We start from the raw sequence: 22,973 nt of genomic DNA, 5'->3' as shown, positions 1-22,973 counted from the left end.
ATTAAGCATTGATCTCATATGAATAAGTTTAACTTTGTTAAATAAAAACTAATAAAAGGTTAAATCACCGTCAGAAGACCACCAGTGGGTGCTTTCCTCATGGACCGTTTACCTGCATGAAACCAAAGCCCACTCGGACGTTGTTGGTCATTACAACAACTACAGTCTACAAATATGTCGAAATACCTTCTGTGAAAAAATACTCCTGGTATTAATACTACCAGACCAGATTTTACCCAGTGAAGTAAAGGGTCAGTTCACACAAATTACATTTTTCCGCTTAGCAGAGCAGTGTTGTATGGAAAGGGTCATAATTCATCTCAGTTTTCATTCTCCAACTATAAACACCTGCAGACATTTAATAATGATCTCAGCCCCATGAAACTCACAGCCAATACATTTATACTGTGATTACCCGACAAACCAAACTAATAAAGCTCTGATGTCACCTGCTGTTTGTTTGAGTAGCTCAAAGTATGAACTCAGCCGGTACCTTATGATTCATTATTGGGATTCAAGCTCCAACATGTCTTGTTCATTATCAAGCACCGTGCAGAGTTTAAGCTAGAAGGTGTTTTTTCTTTTTTGACGGCCAATTAAAGGGTCAGTTCACCCAAATTACACTGCACATGCACAGTGTGTAGAAAGTCGTTCCAGCAGGACATCAGGTCTGGGACGTCCTGCTGCTAATGAGTTTCTCCAAAGGTAATTTTTGGAGGCTTTGAGCAGCACAAATGAAGATGAAATTCAACTCACATCCACTGTGTTGTGTGGACGTGATACCAAACCAATAAAACCAAACTAAACGCCAACAACACTTTTAATGCAGAACAAAACATTCTCACATAAATAATAGAAACATGTTCCATTTCCTGTCCAAATGATACTTCTTCTCATCTTCCTCCTTGATAAATGAACATTTACCATCGTGTCCTTATTAATACCAAATGTCCGTGGGTCAAGTCTTCCTCAGTCTTCCTCAGTCTCATTAAAACGTAGGACAGACTCCCCACCATCCACAGTTTTGTCTCATGGGTTCTGTGCCGGACAACAATCTCTGCCACGTGGACAAACGCCTGAAACACGTTGACACGCCCATTTTTCATTTCCCAAAACTCCGAGAGAAGATACAACTCATGCTGTCTGCAGAGCGCCTACGCCACCGCCGGGATAAAATACTGCAGCGACACGTCTTCATGCAGCAGAATCAGGTGGACGACCCGTTCATGGACGATATCTGTGGGGACAAGAGGACGGCGTCAAATCCTCAAGCGGAAGCAAAAGTACCACAGCACTGAATCACTCAGTAACAGTGAGGGTAGTTTTAAAACATTCTCAGTGTCCATGGAGTTTTTTATTATTATTTTGACAGTTCATGTTCAAATTAACATGAAATTGTATTTTAAAATAAAAAGTTGTCACGCGTCGTCTGCACAGAAATGGAAAATTCAACATACTGCACATGGCCTTGCTGGGGTTGACCTGCTGTCCCATGAGGAACTGCTGCAGCTTCCTGATGTCCACCCGGGCCTGGGCCATGGCCTCGGGGTCCCTGCTCTGAGACGGACCACCGTCCTGGGAGGCGTCATCACCTGCACAGAGGGACGGAGGGAGATGAGGAAAAGGAGAGAACGAAGACGCTGGAGCTGAACTAAAACCTGAACCACTGTGAGCTGAGAGACGGTTTTCTAGCACATTTAACCTGCTGATACAAAATGAGGTCGTCATCATCACATAAGACTGATCGGACCAACAACAGCCTCCTCATTCATTTCAGTGGAGCTCTGCAGACTGAGGGATCCAGAAAACACTGCCCGAGGAATTAAACATACAGGACAACAAAACCTTCATATCAGAGCTCATGATAGTCCATCGAGCTCCGGTCCGGTCTGAGTCTGCTGAGAGACGTCAGGAGACAACAAACAGACATTTCAAATATTTAACATGTTTGTTTACAGGAGTGTAGATGAAACACCAGATGCTGTTGGAAATCAATACATTTTTCAAGGAGAATTTCAAGCAGGTTCCTAATGAAGCATTTAAAAAACTTTCATGGTTCTGTATGAACCCTGAATAAAAGCAAAAATGCCCCAAAAATATTACAAATAAGGTCAAATATGTTCACTGAAGTAGAAGAAGAAAATCATACAACAATGCTATGAATTCAATTCTAACATGCTGATGTTAGAATTTGCTATTTTTTCCAGGAATTTGGTCATAAATCAAAATAACGAACAAAATAAAATCATATATGTCATGATGGTGATAAAAGGATAAAGAGGAAAACCAAAGTCATCAATAAAATGTTTTTGTGGACAACATGGACGTCTTCATCAAATGTTACAGTGAAGTAAAGTGTGAAGAGAGGGATCATCCTCTGAGGAGTCTGAGTGTGTCAGCTAAAAACAGGTGACAGGGACAGTTTTTACCCCACGGAGGGTTTCCCAGGTCTTTGAAGTGAGTGGTGACAGAGACCAGGTCCGTCTCGATCTTCAGGTTCATCTCTCCGTTCAGGTTGGCCTCCATCACCTGACACACACACACACACACACACACACACACACACACACACACACACACACACACACACTTTACAAACTGAACTTTTTACTGAGATCACATGATCTACAGGTCACCTCAGATGTGAGGAAGGAGTGATTCAGAACTTTTGTGTTTGCCGGCCATTAGAACAATTTTAAAAGGACGAAAGGAAAAGCAGCTGATCCCAAAAATACTCAGTTGAGAGGACCAGCGAGTTCACAGAAAAACACTGAGCAGCACACTGAATATTAAAATCACTTCACCTCCATCTGAGGAAGAAATGCTTCAAATAAAATGCAGGAAATCTTCAGAAATTAACTTCACCAACATCCATCCACCTCTGGTGACACCTTTTGTTTTTTTTTAATTTCCAAACTTTCCGGACAGAGAAGCTTTCTTGTTCACCACATTGTGTGATTTAAGGTGTAACTAACTCTAGATTTTAGATGATGTTGACGAGTGCGATCGTACCAGGAAGTTGGAGAGGTTCTTCATTCTGTCCACGACGTTCTTCATCGTCTTCAGAGGAGGCAGGTAGATGCTGACCTGCGAGGACACACGTGTGAGCAGATGTCTTTCACGACAGGTCACCTGACTTCACTTATATTTGTCTGTGAAAACAGATCACGTCTCCACTGTTTGGTTGAAAACGCTTCATAGCGACGTCACTTACATCGAAGTCTGGCATGCTCGGCTCTTTGAACTCGTGCCAGAGTCTCCGGGGGATGACGTCAACCGGGACGTCGTGAGTGACGACCCTGCTGATGCTGGACAGGGTGGGCTGGACAGGACAGAAGGAGGACGTCACTCAGCTGTCTCAGAGCCTCTGAAGACATCACACTGTGTAAAGTGTAAAATTAACTGTTTCTTCCTACTTTCAGGCCAGAATTTAATTTTAATTTTATAAATAATGTAAGTATAAAGCAAGAAATCTGTCTGTCTGTCTGTTATGCTCAAATGTTTGTTGCTGAGGACCAGAAAAAGTTCAGTGTTGAATTTGGTGGGTTAGGGACAAGCGGGCGGCTGTGGCAGATTTTAAAATCGTAAATATAAAACATGTTTGACATTATCAGGCAGAATAAAGGACACATTTTGAATGAAGTCCGGCTCGATGTTACTCTTTAGTGGTGCGTAAGTTGTTGTCTACAGTCTCACCAGCTCGGCGGCGATGGTGAGGCAGGGGCAGTGCTTCTTGGTCAGTTTAAGTTTGACAGCCTTGGCGTTCTGGACCGTCTTCAGCGCTCTGGACAGGTTCTCTGGAGTCACCTCCAGACAGATCTCATTGTCCTCAGAGGACACGCCCTCCATCTGGTACTCATCGAAGACGTTGGCCTGCAGGGAGGAAGGACACACCGAGGGTCACTGATGATACTGAGCCATGCAGGTTAAAATACAGCGTGTCTCCACCACGTCTTTACAGACACCTGTCTCCACCACGTCTTTACAGAGACCCGTCTCCACCACGTCTTTACAGAGACCTGTCTCCACCACGTCTTTACAGAAACCCGTCTCCACCACGTCTTTACAGACACCCGTCTCCACCACATCTTTACAGAGACCTGTCTCCACTACATCTTTACACAGACCTGTCTCCACCACATCTTTACAGAGACCTGTCTCCACTACATCTTTACAGAGACCTGTCTCCACCACATCTTTACACAGACCTGTCTCCACTACATCTTTACACAGACCTGTCTCCACCACATCTTTACAGAGACCTGTCTCCACCACATCTTTACAGAGACCTGTCTCCATCACATCTTTACAGAGACCTGTCTCCACTGCATCTTTACAGACACCTGTCTCCACCACGTCTTTACAGAGACCCGTCTCCACCACATCTTTACAGAGACCTGTCTCCACCACGTCTTTACAGAGACCCGTCTCCACCACATCTTTACAGACACCTGTCTCCACCACGTCTTTACACAGACCTGTCTCCACCACGTCTTTACAGAGACCCGTCTCCACCACGTCTTTACAGACACCTGTCTCCACCACGTCTTTACACAGACCTGTCTCCACCACGTCTTTACAGAGACCCGTCTCCACCACGTCTTTACACAGACCTGTCTCCACCACGTCTTTACAGAGACCTGTCTCCACCACGTCTTTACAGAGACCTGTCTCCACCACATCTTTACAGAGACCTGTCTCCACCACATCTTTACAGAGACCTGTCTGTTTTCTTAGCGAAGGTGAAACATGTACCTGAACTGGAGCTCTTACCTGTGACAGCTCACACCACATGCTGACCCCTCCGTTGGCCACTTTCCCCGACAGGACGAAGAACAGGTTGTCTGGAGTCAGACGCAGGACGCAGATCTTCGTCAGCTTTGAGATGGTGGTGATGACTCCTGGTGAGGACGAGGAGGAACAAAGATATTAACAAGACAAATACAACTTCAACATGTTTTAACTCAGCCTGATTAATCAGTGCTGTTTGGTTTTACTTATTAACCTACTTAGAAAACAACTTGTGATAATTTTTTATATTCTATTAATCTTTTTTTTTTAATGATAAACCTGAGAAAAGAATGAAATATCGTTGCTCCAACTCCCCAAACTTCAGAATAAAGTCTCTGAACGTTATATTTTGTTGGACCAGCAGAAAAAAAACCTACATTATGAACGGAAATGGATTAATTTCCAATAATTCAACACATCCCCAACAACAATATCTAGCTCCTGTGATAACAGATGACTCTTGGTTGAATCTGCTTCAATCTGAACTCTGGATTTTTTTAGTTCCAAATTTCAATGATTTTCTGGAGGATTTTGATCGTATAATTAACATTAACGTCAGTGCGAAAGATGTCGCTTGTGATTAAACTAAACTCATATTTCAGGCCTTGCTGTGAGCCGAACTGAGGACTTTTATAACACTTAAACAGGCAGAATGAACGACACATTTTGAATGAAGTCTGGCGTGATATTTATTTGTCCGCAGAGAAATGTGAGTTTTCGTGCTGCAGTCTGGTGGAAGCTAACGTGTTAGCTAACGTGTTAGCAGCGTCAGTGTGTCGGCGTGAAGCTGAAGAGACTCACGGGTGAAATGGTTCAGACACGCGATGTCGATGATTTTCCCTCGAAACTTCATTTTAAGTTTTGACGCTTAATTTCACTTTAAAGTCCGTGAGGAGCTCTTCCGGTCCGGGTTCCGGCGGGTGATTTGTTTGGTCCGTCCGCGTGAAAGGTCCGACGGAAACAGCAGCGTTCATCTATGAACTGTTCCCGGGGATGATGAAGGTCAGTCAGAAGATATAATCAACAAGAAACACATTATTATTAGTAGTAGTAGCTATATTATTATAATAATAAATAATGATTATTATTATAATCATTATTTATTATTATTATTATTATTATTAATGTTGTTTTTTCCTTTTTGAGTCTGTAAAATATTTGATAATAAACAGCAGCCAATGAAAAAGTTTACATATTTTTTGTCTTGTGGTTTTTGTTTATTTGCTTTTATTTTTTCTTATGTAAAACTTTCAATATTTAATTGTTTGTATTTATGTAAAAAAAATGTTCAGAAATATTTTAAACGCAGAATAATAATGGTTGCACACTGAAGCTCATTTCTGCCACCAAAAAAATCTCACAAAAACAAAACAAAAACAAATGGAGGAAAATATAAAATAAATAATGTTTGGAAGCATTTTTCATTTTGATGTGGACTTAATAATAATATAACAATAATAATATTCTTTAATGTTTAAAGCCGGTCAGACTTGAAACCTTCACTTTCCTTCAAGACATTATATTTTGTCTCTATTGTTATAACTGTAGATAAAATAATGTTGTTTTCCTTATAAATGTCATACTTGTTATTATAGAGTCACAGATTTAAATGCACAAATTAAAAACCTTCTTTTTGTGTCACAGTTTCACCATATTTCAGTAAAAAGGGCTGTTGAAACTTCATAATAATTGAATTTATATCACATTTTTAAGCAGATTTACTCTCTCTTCATATTCAGAACATGTTCCTGAGTGCAGAGTCCGTCATGCTGGATGTCTGGTTCAGCTCAGGCTGTGAGTGTAGCTGCAGTAATACTGGTCCTGTGTTTGTTGTAAATCTCTGGATGACCTTTACTCTCAGGCAGTTACAAATAAAGGCTTGATTATTATTTACTCACCACATTAAAATGTTCCCTCTAATCTGTGAAACAAAAGACCAGCAGCTGGTTTCTGCTGTAAGCTCCTTAAATCTCTGGAGCAGAGTCGCTCTGAAGGTTTTAGTTTCTCTGTGCTGGACACAAGAAACAACAGTGATGCATGAGACGCTTCTGGTTCATTACATGAGAAGATGAGCTGACGGAGACACTCGTCAGCTGTTTGTTCAGTCAGTACATCACATTAATACTCGAGTACTTTCATTTATATGACTTTATACTACACAGAACAGAAATATTGATTTTTCTTACTTCTTTATACTAATTTATCTGACAGGAAAACAGGCCTGAGGCAGCTCTCTTGGAAAACTATCTTTTAAACTGACAAACATCATCTGAGTGATTCATGACGCACCTCAAACAGGATCAATAGATTATCTGTTTCTCTTCATCACTGATCAAATCAGGTCCATGAGGGAGACCGGAAGGGGCGGGGCTTCAGCTCTCTATAAAGTGACGTCACTGAGCGGCTGCGTGCAGGTGCTGCAGCAGGTGATCAGACTCCGGAGCTGCAGCGAACCAGTCTCCTACACTCCTGTTCCTCCCGCTCACTGACTGAGCTACTGATCCACTGATTGATCGATTTATTGATCTATTGATTGATTGATTGGCATCACAATGGCGCCGCTGTCCATCCAGTCTGGAGTGAAATACGCCAGAACTCTGCTGCCGGACACTCTGATGAGGTGGGTCAACAAAACTCGTGTTGAATTAAAAGCTAAAGTTAAAATAAAAAGGAGAAAAATCTCTTCGCTCTTCTTAAATCTAAAGATTTGACGGATGTGGTGCGTAATTTGGCGCATCTGGATGAAACCAGCCGTGCGTAAAGATGTTTATGTGCTGGAAAGTCTCAGCAGCACCGCAGTGTGGAGCTGCTTTTTACTGACGTGGACGACTGCAACAGAATCAGAACCTCACTGCTCAAAACGAGTAAGAATATTGGGATGTTTCAGTTTTTAAGCGGTTCCACAAACACACAACTTTTTTTTTCATAACTCAGATACACACGACTCTCCGAGAGTAACACACTGAAGCGATCAATACACTGTCATCAGTGACTCTGCTCCTGGTTTTAAAGCCTCACAGCAGTGAAGTGATTATTCTCTGAACTTACCAGAACCAGTTCTGCTCGTCTTTACCCACTTCAGTCATCATATCCACATTATATTCATGATTATTGATAAAAATGTCATCGTGTTCATATCGACCCTACGATATAGTCTAAATATTGATATCGAGGTACTTTGTCAAAAATTGTGATATTTGATTTTTGTCTCCAGTCTGAGATTTAAAATATCTACGTGTGTGTCATGTAATTTAATATGAAGTCCAGCTCCAGATGTGAATATCAATATTGATTAATTAAGTATTGAATAAACTGGGGACAGTTGTTTGTGTGTTAGTTGTAAATAAATTTGAGGATTTGTTAAAAGAAGAAAAAGTGAGCGAGGGGCAGAGAGAAGTTTTACTTCTCCTTTTCAAACTGTTACTTTTGTTTTTATTTTCCTTCATTAATCATAATTCTGACTATTCAAAGAAACATTACAATGTTTGCTTGGAATTATGATCGTTCATATTGATGATTGTCATTACTGATCAAATTACTGGTTCATGCAAAATGGGCCTAAAGGTAAAATAAGATGTAATTAGATGCTGGTCCTCTCACCTGGCAGGTCCGTGTCAACAGTCCACACCACCATCTCTCGTCACATCCTGCCCTCGGCTCAGCATCGCTGTCTGAAGGTTTGCACCAGCAGCCGGAGGAGGCGTCGAGCTCTGCAGGCGTCGTCTCTGGACGAGCTGCTGCTGCAGGTGAAGTCGTGCTCACACGTCTGATGTCGGACAGCTGCTTGTTTTATACTCCGTACGTGGATCAGTGGTTTCCTTTTGTGTTGCGTCTCAGGCGGCGAGGGTGTTCATGCTGTCCTGCCACTTCCTGACTCTGGTCCTGGAGGAGGACGGGACCGTGGTGGACTCGGAGGAGTTCTTCCAGTCTCTGCCCTGCAACACGGCGCTGATGGTGCTGGAGAAGGGAGAGCTGTGGACACAGAACAAGGTGAGCATCACGTCAGGAGACGATCCAGAAGAAGAAGGAGTCAGGATGAGACTCGACACTGCAGAGAAGATTTATTCATCAGCTCGTCTGTTAATTAATCCAAAGATAATTAACTTCTTAGATTAATCATTTCATTCATTTCTCAAGCCAAACTGTCAAACATTGTCTGGTCCAAGCTTGTTAAACATCACCAGACTCCCTTAACAAATGTAGTGATTTTAAGAGTTGTTTCATGAGGAGGAACTTAACAAACTTTGTGAAACAGTTAAGACAAAGTCTAAATCATTGAAATGAAAGAAAACATCTAAAAACACTCACAATGTTATAGAAAGTGAGAAAAGGTTAGAGGTCTATTCTGGGCCGAGACCATCCTCCATCCAAGTTTAGTGGAAATCTGTTCAGCAGTTTTTGTGTAATCCTGCTGAAAAACCAACCAATCAAAGGACAAACGGACACGGGGGGAAAACATCACAATACAAACACAACATCACCAGACTCCATTAACAAATGTGGTGATTTTAAGAGTTGTTGAGTTAAAACAAACTTTATAACGTAGTGAAACTCTGTCTCTGACAGATTCTGAATCATTGTCTCCTTCTTGTAAATTCAGCATTAAATGAAAACAGTAAGTTGTGTGTTTCCTTGTAGAAAGTGTCAGTTTGTGGCAGTATGGCTGCACCAGCCTGTCTGCTGCTCTCTCCAGTTCCTCCACAGGATGGCAGCATGTTCAAATGTTTTACTCTCTCGGGTTGTGTCCACTTTAAAGGAACAGTTCACCCAGACAGTAAAACTCAGTCATCATCTCCTCCCTCCACGCTGATGAAAGTCAGGTGAAGTCTCGTAGTCCACAGAACATTTCCGGAGCTTCACAGTGAAACAACTGAAGCAGCTGGAGACTTGATTCAGCTCGTCCATCACATCCAGGTTTCGTCTTCTGTCGCAGATCTTGCCGAGCTTCCGTCAGCCGAAGAAGAACGGGATCGCTAAACTGACCTTTGACCTCTACAAGCTGCACCCTAAAGACTTCCTGTGCTGCCTCGCCATCAAGGCCACGCTGTATGAGATGTACTCGCTGTCCTACGACTTCAGGTGCACCAGGATAAAACACGTCCTCAGGTGAGTCCACCTCTACTGGTACATTACAGGTTACATTTACTCCAGTAATTATGAAGTAACTTGAGTACTTCCACACTGTTTCAACTGATCCAACCACAGGACTAGTAACCACAATATCACCAGACTCCCTTTAAAAATCAAACAATTTTAAGAGTTGAGGAGAAACTTTATAAACTTTCAAACGGCTACAACAAATTCTGAATCATCGGTGCCTTCTTGTAAATTCAGCATTAAATCAAAATTTGAAGGTGTTTCTTAACCACGATATCACCAGACTCCATTAACAAATAGTGTGATTTTAGGAGTTGTTGCATGAACACAAACTTTATCAACTATGTGAAACATCGTCTCTGACAGATTCTGAATTATTTGTTCCTTCTTCTAAATTCGGCATTTAATCCAACACATTGTCGTTTCTTTCCTTGTGCAAACTGTCGTTTTGTTGCAGCGAAAGGTTTTCTCACCTGCCAACATTTAGCAGCTGTTTGAACACACTGTTTACACTGATTTCACCATTTACACTCAATTTATGAAAGAAGAAACATTTTATTGATCTAAACATGTCACATTTTACAGATGCACTGAACAGTAACTAATATAGGCGACTTCTTTGTCCCCAGACTCCCTTAACAAATGTGTCAGTTTAGTGAGTTGTTGAGTTGGAGACACTTTATAAACTGTGTGAAACTCTGTCTCTGACTGATTCTGACTTATTTGTTCCTTCTTGTAAATTCAGCAAATGTTCTACATGAACTTCTTTCTGTCTTTGAGCAGAAACACGTCTGTTTGTCTCGGTGATGTTAACGTCAGCCTCTTGCAGGTGATCTGTTATTATCTGTCGGCTCTTCTCTCGGTGACTGATGCAGTGTGTTTTGCAGGTCGGTGCTGCGCTGCTTCACCTTCCTCACCAGGCTGAGCGGTCGGCTGCTGCTCTACACGTCCTCATCGCTGCTGCAGTTCAGCGGAGACGACGACTGTTAGTGAACGTTTTCCTCCCGTCCAGCCTGTTTTATCTGCTCCTCCTCGTCCGTCTGAACACAGAGTGTTTTTAGTTTGCCTGTCCGGTGAGAACTGACTGTTTCTGCTGGGACGATTCGTTTTAACGCCAAAATAAACTGTTTAGTTGTGATAAATTAAATTCTGGCTGTAAATCAAATGAATGAATAAAAGATGAGTTTTCTAACTTCTCTGGCTCTGTGAGGTTCAATAAACCAGGAGGTCTCACTCTGTCGGTTTCCAGAAAACCAGCAATAGAATACAGTACGTGTGTGTGTGTGTGTGTGTGTGTGTGTGTATGTATGTATGTATGTATATATATATATATATATATATATATATATATATATATATATATATATATATATATATATATATATATATATATATATATATATATATATATACTTTACTTGTAATCTCGATACTTAAGTACATTTAATATCAGATACTTTAAGACTTTTACTCGAGTACTATTCATATGGTTGACTTTAACTTTTACCAAAGTAATTTTTTTACACCATATCTTTACTTTTACTCGAGTATGACTGTTGGGTACTTTTTACAACACTGTTTACAGTGATGGAATGTAACTAAGTACATTTACTCAAGTACTGTACTTAAGTACAATTTAAGGTACTCATACTTTACTTGAGTATTTCCATGTTCTGCTACTTTATACTTCCACTAGGAGGCAAATGTTGTACTTTTTACTCCACTACATTTATTACTTTAGTTACTTTACACACACAGTCACACAGTCGGTGAGCAGACGTTCAGAGTCGGCGGTGAAATCTTGTTCTATAGTTCAGAACCAGAAGTGTTTCAGAACCGGAAGTGTTTCAGAACCGGAAGTGTTTCAGGGCCGTGGTCCGGTGACCTCAGCAGCAGCTGACTGATGGCTCGTGGTCACACGGTGCTGACGCAGCAGAGCAGCTCCTCCAGGTGTCGTCACAGTTTGTTCTGTGAACATTCGGACCAGCAGTGATGGAACAACTACTGTGAAAAGTTCTACTGTGGTTCTGATGCAGCATGTAATCTGTAAAGTAACTAGTTACTATGGTAATCAAATACACGGTGAGTGGAAGTATAAAGTAGCAGAAATACTTCAGTAAAGTACATCAGAATTATTAAGTTCAGTACTCGAGTAGATGTACTCAGATACATTCCATCAGGAGGACACAGTGGTTCGGCTGAGGGGACGGACTGGACCCATGGGTGCCCCCTCAGGGCGTGGTCGCGTGAACGCGCGCGAGGAGGAGACGAAGCCGGCTGCGCGCTCCCGTGTGACAGACGCACGCCGACACCCAGCAGCGGAGCGCGGACACACGAGCAGAGCGCAGCCGGGACCAGACACCGACACACGGAGCCAACATGAGGGAGATCGTTCACATCCAGGCCGGACAGTGCGGGAACCAGATCGGGACCAAGGTAGGACACAGACCGGGCCACAGACCGGGCCACAGACCGGGTCACCGTGAGCCGAACCCCCGCTGGGTTCTCTGCTATTTAACGTGTGTCAGCGGTTCTACAGCCACGTTACAGTCCTCAGTCCTGCAGAGGGTCGCTGAGCGGTTCCGATCACAGGCCGAGTACATTTACTCAAGTACTCTGCGTCACTGATACTTTACTTTGAGGTACTTGTACTTTATACTTCCCCTCCGACATCTCAAAGGGAAATATTATACTTTTTACTCCACTACATTTATTTGATTACTTTAGTTACTAGTTACTTTACAGATTACATGCTGCATCACAAAGTATCACATTTTAAATTCATTTATTTTATCGACAATCGACACAAAAAACACTGATTTTTTGATCAGTCGACCCACAGTACACACATATGTGTATAATATACTTTTACTTGTACTTTTGATACTGAAGTACTTCTAATATCAGATACTTTAAGCCTTTTACTCGAGTACTATTCATTTGGGTGACATGAGTAATATTTTAACACCAGATCTTTACTTTAACTCCAGTGCGACTTTGAGTACTTTCTAAAATGTAAAAGAATGTAAATGAATGTAATCGAGTACATTTACTCAAGCACTGAAGTTACATTTTGACATACTTGTATTTTTAATGGAGTATTTCCATTTCCTGTTACTTCAAACTTCCCCTCGACACAGTTTAGTTTCCACATTTCATCCTGATCCAAAATAAAACCTCGGGTCCTCTTGTTTCTACTTTCTGTCTCGTTCTGACTCATTAATCTAAAGAGTTTAATTGATTTTTACCAAACTGATCAATAACCGATCAGACGGGGTTCAGGTGTGTGTGAGTGAACACATGAGAGCAGTGAACACATGAGAGCAGTGAACACATGAGAGCAGTGAACACGACTGATCTCTGATCTGTGATAAACTCCACACGGTGGTGAGGAGGAGTGAAGGAGCTCAGAGCCACTGTGAGAATATTCAAGGAATCTGACACACACACACACACACACACCACACACACACACACACACAAAACACACACACACACACACACACACACACACACACACACACACACACACACGCACACACACACACACACACACACACCACACACACACACACACGCTGACCAATCACACAACTATTCCAGTTTCTGGCCGACAGTCGGAGTGAACGTTGTCTCCAGTGAAACATGAGCAGAGCTGCACTCAGTCAGCAGGTGGCGCTCTGTAGCCCCAGAGGCTGCTGGGTAATGAAGTGGCGTGACTGTGCGGACAGTAACTCAGCTGTGACGCAGCTCCTCAAACAGCAGGTTGTAAATAAAAGTAGAGACATGGCTGACGTGTGTCAGTGAACGCACCACGCAGACAGGAAGTCAGCTGCACAGACTGATCAGTTTCTTCTTCTTCTTCTCTTCTTCTTCTTCTACTTCTTCTACTTCTTCTTCTCTTCTTCTTTTTCTCCTCTTCTCATCTTCTTCTTCTTCTTCTTCTCCTCTTCTTCTTCTCTTCTTCTTCTCTTCTTCTCTTCTTCTACTTCTTCTCTTCTTCTTCTCTTCTCTTCTTCTCTTCTTCTCTTCTTCTACTTCTTCTCTTCTATTCTTCTTCTTCTTCTTCTCTTCTTCTTCTCTTCTTCTCTTCTTCTACTTCTTCTCTTCTTCTTCTCTTCTCTTCTTCTCTTCTTCTCTTCTTCTACTTCTTCTCTTCTATTCTTCTTCTTCTTCTTCTTCTCTTCTTCTTCTCCTCTTCTCGCCGCTGTGACTCGGTCAGTTCTGGGAGGTGATCAGTGACGAGCACGGCATCGATCCTGCCGGGAGCTACGTGGGCGACTCATCTCTGCAGCTGGACAGGATCAACGTCTACTACAATGAGGCCTCCTGTGAGTGCAACACAACAGCTGACTCACACTGACTCACACACACTCACACACACTCAGGAGGTCTGCTGATTGTGTCCAGCACTGTGGGGTTAATAATACATTCATACATATTTTCTGTCATCATCATGTTTCAGAGCTCATTATGTCAAAAACATCAGCTGTCTGAACTCACTACATATTAATAATTATATGCTAAAATAATAATATTTAAAAAATCTTATCAAACTGTAACAGCTCCAGTTGTACAACAAGTAGCTTATAAATAATTTATGACTTAAGACTTGAGATGTAAAAGGTGTTACGTTAATAAATTGAAACTTAAATGTCATTTTGTTATTATGAATTATTCTGAACCTTATAAATAAAAATCCTTTGAGCGATAAGTTTGAGAAACTCCGTCCTACATGAATCTGTTAAACATCTACAAGCCCCAAAATAGTTTTGCGAGGATCATTTTTCTCAGAGAATCTCACATTATTACAAAAAACACTTGAATGACAAAAAACATTCGTCCCTTTTCCCTGATTAAAAACACAGGTTTGACAGATGATGTTGTTTTTTCAATCAGACTTCTAAAATGAATCCACTTTAGCTCCTTTTTTTCAAACAACAGATGCTGGTAAGTGTCACGCGTTGGTAGAAACACGAGATAAAGGTTTTGTTGCCAGTAACGACTCTTCTGTGTTTGCGCAGCACATAAATACGTCCCCCGGGCTGTGTTGGTCGACCTGGAACCAGGAACCATGGACAGCGTTCGCTCGGGAGCCTTCGGGCAGCTCTTCAGACCAGACAACTTCATCTTTGGTAACTTTGGTTTATTTTACTCACTGATTCAGGTTTAACTTCCGATAATGACTGAAGACCTTCAGCTGGACTCTTTGACAATTATCTGGGTTGTTTTTGCTTCATGATAAACCCTGTAAAAGAAGAAAGGTTAAGTTCATTTTCAGATGCGTTGAGTACATTACCATCCTCATTAAACATTTACAAATCCTACTTTTTAAAAATGTTTTGAATGCATTGATCCTACATCAGTGACACGCTCTCCCTTCTTTAGCTCGTGAGGACAGTCTCTGTCTGTGTTCAGCAGCGAGTCTCTAACTGAGTCCGTCTGCTGTTTGCTGCTCAGCAGGTCGTCTACAGCGACTTTATCAGAGCTTGTTCTGCAAAACTAGTAGTTAAAAGAGGTCAATCTCTGCGAGTTCGTCACCATCAGAGACACTTTCTGCAGAGGACGGGAGGAGCTGGAGAGCGATGAACCTTTCCAGCATCGAGCTTTTACAGTAAACAGTGAGAAGTCTCCAGGGTTTGTTTAATAAACTGATGTCTGTGCAGGAGGAGAAGCAGGGAGGTTGTAGATCTCTCTGTCGGTCTTAAACACACACATGAAATCAAATCTAGCAGCTCCCCTGTCCTCCCTCTCCCCCGGCTGAGAAATGGGTCACCAGTCGAGAGTGTCTGCACGCACATTCCCATCTGTTGTGGCGATCATTTTACAGTTCACAGATGGATTTTCTCTGTGCTGATTGGTTGTCTGCAGGTCAGACAGGTGCTGGGAACAACTGGGCAAAAGGTCACTACACGGAGGGGGCGGAGCTCGTGGACTCGGTCCTGGACATAGTGAGGAAGGAGTGTGAGCACTGCGACTGTCTCCAGGTGAAGACTGCTTCTGGTTTAATCAACACGTCAGGGAACATCACGAATGTTGCTCCAGGATCATCGCTGCTGTTGGAACATTTTGTTTTACTGTTCACTTATTTATACACAGCTCACTTATTATTTATTTTTTTATCAGTTTTCAGTTTGATAAGGTTTAGGCAACAAAAATACCTGGTTAGGTTTAGGCTAACTTCTCCTGTGTGCATATTTTTCCGGTCTCTTTCCCGAGTCACAAAGATATTGCAAAAACGTGAATGGTCAGCTGCAGTATTGGTCCTCAGAGGTTGAAGCCTGCTTTTTTATCCACTAGCAAGCTGACAATTCCCCATTTCCAAAGGTTTTTATATAATTGTTCAGACATTAACGGTTGTCTTAACAGCTCCTCAAAGTACTTTAACTTATTGTAGTAGTACTCCTGAGAATCGGACCTCAGAACTATTTGGGTTCATCCAAAACTGTCAAATACAGACAGTTGGCATCAAATGTAAATAGTAAATCTGTAGCTTCATTAGGTCAAGCTCACAGTAATGACTTGTCATAAGGGTCCTTTTAAAAATGTGTCTTACTTAAACTTCCAGATACATAAATATCTGAGAACCAAGCGTGACTTCCCATCTGACTGTACTTCTGCCTGTAGGGTTTCCAGCTGACTCACTCTCTGGGAGGGGGCACCGGCTCTGGTATGGGCACCCTGCTGATCAGCAAGATCCGGGAGGAGTACCCCGATCGGATCATGAACACCTTCAGCGTCATGCCCTCACCTAAGGTATCAAAGAGAAGACCAGCTTGTCTTTTTGTCTCTGTTTCCTTGTTGCCAATTTACCGTCACAGCTCAACACCTCGTCATATCTGTTGTTGTTTGATCCTTCCAGGTGTCAGATACCGTGGTGGAGCCCTACAACGCCACTCTGTCGGTCCACCAGTTGGTTGAAAACACAGACGAGACCTACTGCATCGACAACGAGGCCCTTTACGACATCTGCTTCCGCACGCTTAAACTCACCACACCCACGTACGGCGACCTCAACCACCTGGTGTCGGCCACCATGAGCGGCGTGACGACCTCGCTCCGTTTCCCCGGGCAGCTCAACGCAGATCTTCGCAAGCTGGCCGTCAACATGGTGCCTTTCCCCAGACTGCACTTCTTCATGCCAGGATTTGCTCCCCTGACAGCACGAGGGAGCCAGCAATACCGAGCGCTTACCGTTCCCGAGCTCACCCAGCAGATGTTCGACGCCAGGAACATGATGGCAGCCTGCGACCCTCGTCACGGACGATACCTGACCGTCGCCACCGTCTTCCGCGGGCCCATGTCCATGAAGGAAGTGGACGAGCAGATGCTGAATGTCCAGAACAAGAACAGCAGCTACTTTGTGGAATGGATCCCCAACAACGTGAAGGTGGCCGTCTGCGACATCGCTCCCCGAGGCCTCAAGATGGCCGCCACCTTCATCGGCAACAGCACGGCCATCCAGGAGCTGTTCAAGAGGATTTCGGAGCAGTTCTCGGCCATGTTCCGCCGAAAGGCTTTCCTGCACTGGTTCACGGGCGAAGGCATGGATGAGATGGAGTTCACCGAGGCGGAGAGCAACATGAACGACCTGGTGTCCGAGTATCAGCAGTACCAGGAGGCCACCGCCAACGACGGCGAGGAGAACTTTGAGGACGAGGAGGACGACATCGTTGAGTAAGGAGACCGAACAAGACCGGTAAAACTCTGAGAACACTGGTAGAACAATCAGTTGACGTCAGGAAAATAACATAGTCCAATCTTTTAGCTCTGAAACAGTCGATGAGCCACACGGCGGTAAACTAATCACTTACCCTAACAAGAAAATATTAAACGTCGCCAAAGCTTGAAAATGATTCAGTCACTCATAGAAAAACTTGTGAACCTGCAAACCAAAGCTCACCGGATCAAATGATTGCAGTCTAACAAAAACGTGAACCTTGGCTCAGACTTTCAGGTGTGAAAGGGCTTTAAATTACTTCATGACCAACTTCAGACTTATAGATATAAATTAATATCGAACTTGTGCGTGTTTTTGAAATGAGGGACTCAAATTTTGAAACATATTTGTTTTCATTGTCTGACCAACAATCAACCACCGACCACGTTCTTTCTCGAAGTTTAACATAGTTTGTGTCACCAAACTTCAAAGATCCTATTTGTGAAAAAAGTAGATTTTTGAGTCAAAAACTGACGCTCTGGGATTGTAGGTCGGTTCGGCCGCCATCCCAAAGTGTCAAAAATCTACTTTTCTTACTAATAGGACTTCTAAGTTCTGTATCGTAGTCAACTGGACGTGTTGGAGTTTGTTAAGGACATTTCACGTCTCATCCAAGAGGCTTCTTCAGTTCTAACTAACTGGAGCGGAGTCGCAGGCTTTTAAACTATGTATGGGAGTGTCCTTACAGAGTGTGGGAGTGTCCTCACAGAGTCGTTGCGGCCACTTGTGGGTCGTTAACCCAACCGGCCTTCCTGTGACTTGCTAGGGCTAGGTGAGCCCAGGTGTGAATGGTTGTTAAGCTGTCTGGGGAGGGAACCCACACAGAGTTTAAAAGCCTGCGACTCCCCTCTAGTTGGGGGAGTTGCACCTTATAGAGGTGAAACGTCTTCAACGAACTGAAACAAGTCCAGTTGCCTACGATACAGCACCTAGAGTTACCACAACCTGGATGACTGAGAACCTTCTTCAACATCTTACTTAAAGACAGAAGCGTCAGACGGTGGTGACAAATGACCCATTTTGTTGCTTGAATATGTGCTAACAACACAAAATGTTTGAAAGCAGTTGGTAAAATAATTAAATAATGTAACAGGTGTCATAAATGCACTGATAGACACAAGATGCTGAAGTAGAAAGATGAGACACGCGATCCTGATCAGCTGTTCCTGGACCGGACTGTGTTTGACTGTTTGTTGTTTCAAACTGTGATTTTTGTACATGTGAACGTCTTGAGAGGCTGAAGGTTGAAATAAAAGCTTCTTTGGAGGCCGGACGCTGTGATGTCGACCGTGTCTGTGGTCTTTATCTGTGCTGTACTCTGTCCTGCTGCTGTGTGTTTATGTTGGACATAAACTTCTTTATGTTTAATTATACACGAGGTTTATTCTTATTAGCACAGTCACCTTAGATATAAAACAGCCTGGAGCTTCACCAGCACATGGAGGTAAAAAGTAAGTCATACTTCATGTTGACATCTTACTTTCTATATTAATAGTACTCGAGTAAAAGTCTTAAAGTATCTAATATTAAATGTACTTGAGTGTCAAAAGAATAAAAAATAAATTATACATATATTTAAATGTACAGTATGTGTATACTGTACTATGAGTCAACGATTATCAGATCTGATGAGCTACTTTTGCGCTGATGCAGCATGTAATCTGCAAAGTAACTAGTAACTAAAGTAAAGAGTGAGTTAGGACACAAATGTCAGTTTGAGTAATTACAAGTAAAAGGAATGAAAGTGATGAAACAGGAAGAATCAGAGAGAGAGGAGGAAGGAAAACAGTAATGCAGATAAAGAGATAAATAAAAGAGTGAAGTCGAGGATCAGAAGACGACATGTGAGGAATTAAACAGATTAAGAGCAAAAAAAGATGAAAATCCGTTAAAAGGTGACTTGAGGTTGTTGAGATGGTTTCAGAAGCTTCCATAAACTGATGTGTTGAGGTTTCAGTCAGTGTTTCAGGACCTGAGGTCACCTCGCTGACATGATGACACGTCGGACAGCAGAGAGACAATCAGGACGTTAATCTCTCTCGTCCAGCGTCGAGTGTGAGACTTGATTTCCCAGCAGTTCTGTTTGTGTTGAGGATTATGTGGCGAGCGGCGGCGACCATCGCTGTCAAAGGCAAAAACGCTGCTCTCATGTCTGTGGAGCTCAGCTGATGTCTGTGGATCTATTCTCCATCGCTGGCTCTTTGTTCCTCTGCAGCTCGGTGCAGTCAGCAGCCTGACGGTGCAGTCAGCTGCCGGTTAAAGCACCGGTGTGTCCTCGCTCCCCCACAGGCTGTTAAAGGAGCACTATGTAGATTTACAGAAGAAATCAAACTGAGAATTTTAATATTTACAATATTAATGAGGTAATAACTCAAACTGTTTCCATCAGTGAATAAACAAGCTGTTCTCAGAGGAGAATAAGGTCCCAGAACACTGTTTGAAGCTAGACAGGTGGCAGGGTCCGCCACGTATAAACACAGTCAAACAGTATAAACTGTGTTGTCCTTTAAGGTCATGAGCCACTGAAGATCTTTGATTTGACAATAAAATCAATTAATTTAAAAAATGCAGCATGTAATCTGTAAAGTAACTTGTAACTAAAGTTATTAAATAAATGGAGTAGAGTAAAAAATACAATATTTGCCTCCATAATGTAGTGGAGTGGAAGTATAAAGTAGCAGGAAATGGAAATACTCAAGTAAAGTACAAATACCTCAAAATTGTACTCAGGTACTTGAGTAAATGTACTTAGTTACATTCGATCACTACATTCAGTGTTGTACCCAACAGTCATACTCAAGTAAAAGTAAAGATATGGTGTTAAAATATTACTTTGGTAAAAGTGAAGTATCTGATATTAAATGTACTTAAGTATCAAGTAAAAGTACATGTATTTCTTATGAATACTGGATACTATGGATCTATTGATGATCAGAATGATTTTTATCTGATTGATGATAAAATAATTAATTTACAAATGTGATTTTTCTCTTCTGATTATAATTCTTCCCTAAAAACTACAGACTGCTCCTTTAAAGTGAGAAATAAGTTCGGGTGCAGGGCCAAGGAGTGTGTGTGTGTGTGTGTGCTTGTGTGCGTGCGTGTGTGTGTGCGTGTGTGTGTGTGTGTGTGTGTGTGTGTGGACGCAGATCTGAACCTCTCGTGCAGAACGACCGCACTGTGTGTTGGTCTGGTTCCTGATCAACACTAAAGTTCTACCAGCATTCATCAGAACCACAGTATGAACCGACAACATGACGGCTCATTTGTCCTCAGGCTCACGGCGCGTTCAGACCAAACCGAAGGGAATTTTTAACACGTCTAGATTTCACACAAAGATGCAAACAGACATGAAGTTGTGTCTTTTCAGGAACAACGCAAACATGCAAACATTGCGTTTTTCCGTGAGTTGACAATATTGAGCTTTCAGAGAAAAATTCAAGTGCGTTGACGGGTTTTACCAAGTCCTGCTGCTCTGAGTCAGGTGCAGCTCCAGACCTTCTGGAGGAATAAACACCTGGAGTCACATCACATCAGAGAAACCACCAAACATGAAGTTAAAGACGTCCGTTTACACTGAGATTAATCATCTGACTGCAACGCAGATAAACACTCGCGCTCGCAGCCTGAAGTCAAACATTCACGTTCACAGATTCGCCTGCTCGCTGCTTCTGTTTGAAGTTTCTCGAGGATTTGATGTAACTGAGTTTTACCTTTGTTCCTCCAACAGGAGCTGGACTGCAGAGCAGCAGCTTGACGAGCCAATCACAGAGCAGGAAGACAACTTCAGCCCAATCAATTAGAGGCAGAGGCGGCTCATCGCTTCCTGCAGAGTTAAACTTCCCTGTTGTTTTTAGAGGTTTAGACATTGTGTGAATTACAGGAGCAGCTGTGTTGAATCAGGATCTCTGCTGATGTAAAAAATGTCGACAGTTTAAATTCAACTGGAACAAGAATTCATGTTTTTACTGAAGAGTGTGTCCAAACTTCAGCCCGACGCTCCAGAGAGACGGCTGATCCTGGATCGCTGTGAAAAGCTGTGTGTTATTGATGTTTCAACTTTTAAAGTGATCAACAGTTTAGTTTCACTCCAACATGTCACTGTGTTAGGATCAGGAGAGAACTCGTCACTGTGCTTAAATATAAAACTCACATAAATAATACAATTAATTAACTATTTTTCTCTATGACGTTTGGCGCAGAGAGGCTGGTATTGTCCTCATATGTATTTTTATTTGGTCAGATCGATTTATTTTGTTGATGTAGAATTAAAACAAACAGGATTCTCAGCTCTGCTTTTTTTATTTGTAGTGATGATTTTACAAAACTCATTTTAGTGGAGCTGAACATCCAGAACAAACTCCACCGTGTGTTTACATGAAAAAAACTGAAATTCCTCCTAAAATCAATTCATAAATAAATAAATTTCTCAATAAAAAAGTCAACGTGTCATTAAATGCACCAAAAATAAAATCAAAATCGAATTTAGACATTTATTAATTTATGAAAAGTGACATAAATTTAATTTGCTTCTGTAATAATTCACCTTTTCTACATACTTATTGTTTTTTACCATTTAATTTATGTATTTATTTATTTTATTTACATATTTTAATGTATTAATTTGCAAAGTCCAAAAGGAAGAAAATACAGAAACATATATGTAAAACAAAGTAATTTATAAATGAATAAATAAAATGGAAAAGTGAATAAAGACAGAAGCAAATTAAAACAAAAATATCAATTCATGTCTTCTTAAAATACATTTTAAAATAAATGTATTTATTTATTTGCATATTTATTTCTGGATTGTTTCCTCTTTGTATTTTGCAAAAATTATTACATAAACATTTATTTATGTATATATTTATGTGTTATTTTACAAAATGAAAAGTGATAACCATCCAGAAATAAATATGCAAATAAATAAATACATTTGAAAATAAATATATTAATAAAATGAACAATTAAATGCAAAAGTGAATAAATCAGCCTACAGAAGCAAAACAAAACAGAAACATACATTTATGTCACGTGTTATAAATTAATTACGGCCTACATTTATTTTTAAGATCATTTTTGGTGCTTTTAACGACATAATAATTTATTTATTGGATTTAGTTATTTATCTATTCTTGATTTTGGCGGCCTCAGTCCTCCATATGAGTTTACATTTCTCTGTTAGTTCAGACTGAAGATTTATTTTCTGGGTGTTTTTAATGTTTGAACAGAAATGTAAACCTGCAAAATAATAAATAAAAACAAACATTAACTGCTTGAAGTTTTTATGTTCGTCAGTGACTCACAGCTCGTTACTGCTGAACAACATGGGCTCATCGTGACCTCTAGTGGTCACAACGAGGAA

General features: G+C 41.6%; 3 protein-coding genes across 4 annotated transcripts; 2 read left to right on the top strand and 1 right to left on the bottom strand.

Moving 5' to 3' along the window:
* Window positions 1-802: 802 nt before the first annotated feature.
* Window positions 803-6,776, bottom strand: hus1 (HUS1 checkpoint clamp component). The gene is made up of 9 exons (XM_073488160.1): window positions 6,690-6,776; window positions 5,593-5,772; window positions 4,774-4,901; window positions 3,697-3,873; window positions 3,215-3,322; window positions 3,013-3,087; window positions 2,430-2,529; window positions 1,458-1,592; window positions 803-1,237 (listed from the first exon to the last, which is right to left on the bottom strand). Exons 2-9 carry the CDS (start codon window positions 5,642-5,644, stop codon window positions 1,155-1,157), a joined length of 858 nt encoding a protein of 285 aa, XP_073344261.1. The 5' UTR covers window positions 5,645-5,772; window positions 6,690-6,776; the 3' UTR covers window positions 803-1,154.
* A 459-nt stretch (window positions 6,777-7,235) lies between these two features.
* cidea (cell death inducing DFFA like effector a) lies at window positions 7,236-11,080 on the top strand. Its single transcript, XM_073488642.1, has 5 exons — window positions 7,236-7,411; window positions 8,399-8,537; window positions 8,629-8,781; window positions 9,725-9,897; window positions 10,776-11,080. The coding sequence occupies exons 1-5, from the start codon at window positions 7,344-7,346 to the stop codon at window positions 10,876-10,878; spliced, it is 636 nt and encodes a 211-aa protein (XP_073344743.1). The 5' UTR covers window positions 7,236-7,343; the 3' UTR covers window positions 10,879-11,080.
* A 1,181-nt stretch (window positions 11,081-12,261) lies between these two features.
* Window positions 12,262-21,385, top strand: tubb6 (tubulin, beta 6 class V). Of its 2 annotated transcripts, XM_073488790.1 has the most exons (7): window positions 12,262-12,324; window positions 14,111-14,219; window positions 14,913-15,023; window positions 15,760-15,875; window positions 16,516-16,644; window positions 16,751-17,587; window positions 21,339-21,385. In XM_073488790.1, the coding sequence occupies exons 1-6, from the start codon at window positions 12,268-12,270 to the stop codon at window positions 17,567-17,569; spliced, it is 1,341 nt and encodes a 446-aa protein (XP_073344891.1). In that variant the 5' UTR covers window positions 12,262-12,267; the 3' UTR covers window positions 17,570-17,587; window positions 21,339-21,385. The 2 variants fall into 2 exon arrangements, with proteins under 2 accessions (XP_073344891.1, XP_073344890.1); XM_073488789.1 differs by lacking the exon at window positions 21,339-21,385 and having other exon boundaries at window positions 16,751-18,889.
* Window positions 21,386-22,973: the final 1,588 nt, after the last annotated feature.

Source organism: Pagrus major, chromosome 19, assembly GCF_040436345.1.
Source record: "Pagrus major chromosome 19, Pma_NU_1.0".
NCBI classification, from domain to species: domain Eukaryota; kingdom Metazoa; phylum Chordata; class Actinopteri; order Spariformes; family Sparidae; genus Pagrus; species Pagrus major.
The sequence above is the reverse complement of the archived record's forward strand: the minus strand, read 5'-3'. Positions and strand labels throughout refer to the sequence as shown.

What these genes read in the sequence shown, in the direction of transcription:
- hus1 (XM_073488160.1), bottom strand. Translation starts at nt 5,644, where the DNA reads ATGAAGTTTCGAGGGAAAATCATCGACATCGCGTGTCTGAACCATTTC. An exon ending in GTGTCTGAACCATTTCACCC is followed by an intron (nt 4,902 to 5,592) that starts GTGAGTCTCTTC and finishes CGTCCTCACCAG; the next exon opens with GAGTCATCACCACCATCTCA. An exon ending in AGAACCTCTCCAACTTCCTG is followed by an intron (nt 2,530 to 3,012) that starts GTACGATCGCAC and finishes TGTGTGTGTCAG; the next exon opens with GTGATGGAGGCCAACCTGAA.
- cidea (XM_073488642.1), top strand. Translation starts at nt 7,344, where the DNA reads ATGGCGCCGCTGTCCATCCAGTCTGGAGTGAAATACGCCAGAACTCTG. An exon ending in CTGCCGGACACTCTGATGAG is followed by an intron (nt 7,412 to 8,398) that starts GTGGGTCAACAA and finishes CTCACCTGGCAG; the next exon opens with GTCCGTGTCAACAGTCCACA. An exon ending in AGCTGTGGACACAGAACAAG is followed by an intron (nt 8,782 to 9,724) that starts GTGAGCATCACG and finishes CTTCTGTCGCAG; the next exon opens with ATCTTGCCGAGCTTCCGTCA.
- tubb6 (XM_073488790.1), top strand. Translation starts at nt 12,268, where the DNA reads ATGAGGGAGATCGTTCACATCCAGGCCGGACAGTGCGGGAACCAGATC. An exon ending in ACCAGACAACTTCATCTTTG is followed by an intron (nt 15,024 to 15,759) that starts GTAACTTTGGTT and finishes GGTTGTCTGCAG; the next exon opens with GTCAGACAGGTGCTGGGAAC. An exon ending in GCGTCATGCCCTCACCTAAG is followed by an intron (nt 16,645 to 16,750) that starts GTATCAAAGAGA and finishes TGATCCTTCCAG; the next exon opens with GTGTCAGATACCGTGGTGGA.